Source organism: Nansenia antarctica (assembly GCF_963989245.1).
Source record: "Nansenia antarctica genome assembly, chromosome: 8".
In the NCBI taxonomy this organism is placed as follows: domain Eukaryota; kingdom Metazoa; phylum Chordata; class Actinopteri; order Argentiniformes; family Microstomatidae; genus Nansenia; species Nansenia antarctica.
Window position 1 is genome coordinate 17,807,440 of NC_137678.1, and position 5,012 is coordinate 17,812,451.

At 53.6% G+C, this 5,012-nt stretch overlaps 1 protein-coding gene across 1 annotated transcript in view; it reads right to left on the bottom strand.

The window, feature by feature from the left end:
• Positions 1-676: 676 nt before the first annotated feature.
• The window catches only part of plxnb2a.1 (plexin b2a, tandem duplicate 1), a gene marked incomplete at its 5' end in the record, with an annotated part of 46,371 nt that continues 42,035 nt past the window's right edge, over positions 677-5,012 (bottom strand). The window contains 5 exons of the mRNA XM_080538137.1: positions 677-849; positions 1,686-1,760; positions 1,963-2,038; positions 2,362-2,426; positions 3,482-3,629. Of these exons, the coding sequence (XP_080394263.1) occupies positions 745-849; positions 1,686-1,760; positions 1,963-2,038; positions 2,362-2,426; positions 3,482-3,629 (469 nt within the window). The 3' untranslated portion in view covers positions 677-744. The remainder of the gene's footprint in view (positions 850-1,685; positions 1,761-1,962; positions 2,039-2,361; positions 2,427-3,481; positions 3,630-5,012) is intronic.

Genomic DNA, 5,012 nt, shown 5'->3' on the forward strand with positions numbered 1-5,012 from the left:
CCGTCCGTCTGTCCATACGTCCGTCCATCCGTCCATTAAAAAATAATTTCCTCTTGTGCTCTAGAGCTCCTTGCATAAAGCCTGCACCGTAAAAATATATGTACATACATGTAATACCTCTTTCTACCACCGGGAGGAAGGGAGGAGGGGGGTTAACGTGATTATCTGTGACCTGGGAGGTGGAAGTCCAGGAGGCTACAGACAGAGTTGATCAGGGGTGAGTACCGTAGTGGTGGGGGGGGTCAAAGTTCAACTGTAGTGGTGGGGGTCAAAGTTCAACCGTAGTGGTGGTGGGGGTCAAAGTTCAACCGTAGTGGTGTTGGGGGTCTAAGTTCAACCGTAGTGGTGGGTATCAGTGTGTGTGTGGGGTGGGGGGGGTCAAAGTTAATCCGTAGTGGTGGGTATCCGTTTTAGAGTGGGGGGGAGGGGGGGAGGGTCAAAGTTCATCCCTGCTCGCGTTCAGAGTCTTTGGGAGCTCCCCTCACAGAGAGAGGGAGAGAGAGAGAGAGAGAGACAGAGAGAGAGAGACTAGCAATAATTTTGGGGGGTTACACAGGTACAGGTACGTCAACCCTCACGTTCCGTACTGACATTCCGGAGCCTTCCATCCGGAGCCTTCCGTCAAAAGTCTCATAACATTCGTCTCTCCAGTCTCCAGAACTCCTTTTATGGTCGTTCACCACCCACCCATCTGCTGTAGCCCCTCCCCTCTCCTCCTCCTTTCTCTGGCCCTGCCCCCAGGGGTTAAAGGTCGGTGACTTTGTTCTCGAGGGCGGCGGCGATCTGCTGCAGACGCAGGGTCAACTGTTTACTCTGGGCTGCCGGGTCCTCATCCAGAGACTGGATGATCTGGAGAAGGGGGAGGGGGGGGAAGGGAGGGAGGGAGGGAAGGGGGGGAGGGAAGGGGGGGAGGGAGGGATGGGGAGGGGAGGGAGGGAGGGGGGGGAGGGAGGGAGGGAGGGGGGGAGGGAAGGGGTGGAGGGAAGGGGGGGAGGGAGGGAGGGGGGGAGGGAGGGAGGGGGGGAAGGGAGGGAGGGAGGGGGAGGGAGGGAAGGAGGGGGAGGGGGAGGGAGGGAGGGAGGGGGGGGAGTCGGGAGGGAGGGAGGGAGGGGGGTGAGGGAGAGAATCAAATTAATAGGTTAGAGCTTAGTGCTTCATTCACTGACTCATTCGCTGCACTACTCATAAAAGAGGCACTCCGTTCAATCACTCCCAATGGAACCCCCAAACAATATTCCTACAGTCTAGTCCAAGCTGTGTGTGTGTGTGTGTGTGTGTGTGTGTGTGTGTGTTTGTGTGTGTGTGTGTGTGTTGCTCAGATGTGAATTATTTATTGGACCAGTGTTTTGACAGCCTGCTGCCTTCAGGGCTTCAACTCAATTAAAAGTCTGAAGAACCCGACTTCTACTTCAACTGAAACTCCCAGTGAAATTCCCAGTGAGACAGACATCTTAGGGCTGGTCTAGTCCCTCTGAAACTGGAACTGACATCTTAGGGCTGGTCTAGTCCCTCTGAAACTGAAACTGAGACATCTTAGGGCTGGTCAAGTCCCTCTGAAGATGCTTTCAGTCACCTTGTGACAGCACAAGGCAGTTTCATCATCATCATCATCATCATCATCACCATCATCCTCATCACCAACATCATGGTGGGCAGGTGGAGGCAGGTAGAGTACAGGTACTTACCCCGTCGTAGAATTTACTAGCGTACTGGTAGAGTTGGTGCAAGGCAGCCTGGGTATTCAATTTGTCTGTGTGTTCCTGCAGAGGAGGAAGAGGAGGAGGAGGAGGAAGAGGAGGAGGGCAAGGAGGAAGAGGAGGAGGAGGGGGAGGAGGAGGAAGAGATGATGTACAGGAGAGAATACAGCTGTGTTGTCTGATCATACACACACACACACACAATCAGAACACACACACACACACACACACTCAGAACACACACACACACACCCCCTCTACGTACCCTGGAGACCTCGGCCAGGTGTGTGTTCATGTCCTGGTCGCTGATGGGAACCATCTGTCTGATGCCTTTGTAGTAGCTGGGGACAGACGGACGGATGTCAGCGGTGTCACACGCACACACACACACACACACACACACACACACACACTCACACACTCACACACTCACACACTCACACACAGGGCCTTTACACAATACAGCAGCATCATACAGCTGTGCTAAACATCCACCAATGACAGAAGAGCTGTTTTAGATATCGACCGATGACAGAAAAGCTGTTTCAGAACATCCACCAATGACAGAAGAGCTTTTTAGATATTGACCAATGACAGAAGAGCTGTTTTAGATATCGACCAATGACAGAAGACCTGTTTCAGAACATCCACCAGATCAACTCACTCATCAACCATCTTCTTGTAGGTGGAGATCTCCTTTGCATAGAGAAGCTTGTTACTGGGAGACTCCTGCAGGGAGAGGTGAGGAGGAGAGGAGTGGAGAGGAGAGGAGAGGAGGAGAGGAGAGGAGAGGAGGAGGAGGAGGAGAGGAAGAGGAGAGGAGGAGAGGAGGAGAGGAGAGGAGGAGGAGGAGAAGAGAGGAGGAGGAGGAGAAGAGGAGGAGGAGAGGAGAAGAGAGGAGGAGGAGGAGAGGAGGGGAGGAGAGGAGAGGAGAAGAGAGGAGAGGAGAGGAGAGGAGAAGAGAGGAGAGGAGAAGAGAGGAGAGGAGAGGAGGAGGAGAGGAGGAGGAGGAGAGGAGGAGGAGAGGAGAGGAGGAGGAGGAGGAAGAGAGGAGGAGGAGGAGAGGAGAGGAGAGGAGGAGAGGAGAGGAGAGGAGAGGAGGAGGAGGAGGAGGAGAGGAGAGGAGGAGGAGGAGGGGAAGAGAAGAGAAGAGGAGAGGAGGTGAGTGCATACATTTGTCAGTATACGTACAGCACCAGTCAAAAGTTTGGACACACTTTCCCAGTTCAACTGAATGGGGGAAATCATGTGTCCAAATTTTGACTGGTACTGTGTACGTTTCGTCCCAGTGGGAATCGAACCTGCGACCTAAACACACAGAAACACCACGGCGGGGTGGGGGGGGCTCTCGTGTGTGTGTGTGTGTGCGCGTACCCTACTCAGCTTGTGCTCTGTCTTGGTGCTGGCCAGGGGGGGGGGGGGGGGGGTGGGTGTAAGGGGGGGGTAGAGGGGGGGTCCTACCCTGCTCAGCTTGTGCTCTGTCTTGGTGCAGGGTGGGGTGTGTGTGTGTGTGTGTGTGTCAGGGGGTGGGGAGTTCCTACCCTGCTCAGCTTGTGCTCTGTCTTGGTGCAGCCCGGGGTGTGTGTGTGTGTGTGTGTGTGTGTGTGTGTGTGTGTGTGTGTGTGTGTGTGTGCGTACCCTGCTCAGCTTGTGCTCTGTCTTGGTGCAGGGTGGGGTGTGTGTGTGTGTGTGTGCGTACCCTGCTCAGCTTGTGCTCTGTCTTGGTGCAGCCCGGGGTGTGTGTGTGTGTGTGTGTGTGTGTGTGTGTGTGTGTGTGTGCGTACCCTGCTCAGCTTGTGCTCTGTTTTGGTGCAGGCGTCCATGAAGGTCTGGGCGATGACGGACAGCGAGGCGTCCACCACCTCCGTCACGTGCACGTCAAAGATGAAGTGAGGGTTCTTCAGGATGTTCACCCAGAACCGCAGGGGGAGGCTGGGGGGGGAGAGGGGGGAGGCGGGAGAGGTCAGAGGTCAAAATGAAGTGACGGTTCTTCAGGATGTTCACCCAGAAACACAGGGGGAGGCCACATGAGGCAGGCACACACAGGCACACACACACACGCACGCACCCATACACACACACACACTAGGGGTGGGCATCGACGATCGATAATTGATCGATAAGGATCTTGGTCGATCACAAAATAAAACATTTGGTCGATCAAATGTTTTATTTTGTGATCGACCAAGATCCTTATCGATCAATTATCGATCAATTATCGATCGTCGATGCCCACCCCTAACACACACACACACACCCACACCCACACGCACACACACACGGGGCAGACGCGAAACGCAGGCACACACACACACACACACATACAAGCGGCAGGCGCGAACGCAGGCACACACACACGCACACATACCCACACCCACACCCACACACACACACACACAGACACTCACACACAGACACACAGCAGTCACCTTGACTGAGTGTATAATGTGCTGTATAATGAGGGTGGGGGTCAGAGTCTTCAGTGTGTGTGTGTGTGTGTGTGTGTGTGTGTGTGTATGCGATCGTTACTCTCGTTTGATCTGTTGACTGGTGCTCTTTATGGACTTAAAGTGCTGGAGTGTTTGTGTGTGTGTGTGTGTGTGTGTGTGTGTGGGTGTGGGTGTGGGTATGTGTGCGTGTGTGTGTGCCTGTGTGTGTGTGTGAGTGTGTGTGTGTGAGTGTGTGTGTGTGTGAGTGTGTGTGTGTGTAAAGCCTGGATGTTGATTCGGAAGAAGTCTCCACTGACCTAAAGCTTTCGATCAGCCTTGACTGAATCACACACACGCACACGCACACACACACACACACACACACATACATACACATACACACACACACACACACACACACACACACACACACACACACACACAGGGTCACCCCTGCGTGGACCAACAGCACTAGGCTGAACTGTTGAAGAATTCATACGCTCTGCTTCCTGTGTGTGTGTGTGTGTGTGTGTGTGTGTGTGTGTGGACCAACTCTCCCTGCAGCCAACACTGCTTCCTGTGTGTGTCTGTGTGTGTGTGTGTGTGTGTGTGTGTGTGTGTGTCGGGACCCAATTCTCCTTGCTTCCTCTGAACTCTCCGGAACACTGACCCACAGGAGAAATGATAACTACAGCATCTACCCTGAGAGATGATCAGCTCCTCTCTAGCAGAAACCATAGCTACATTAGCTAGCCAGAGCGAATGTACGAACGCAGCCTTGTTGTTGTGGATTCCCAGCTTCACGTGTAGTGAGCAAACAACAGATTTTTTTTTTTTTTGCATTATCAACCTATCATTGCGCTTTAGAGTAGGCAAGGCAAGGCAA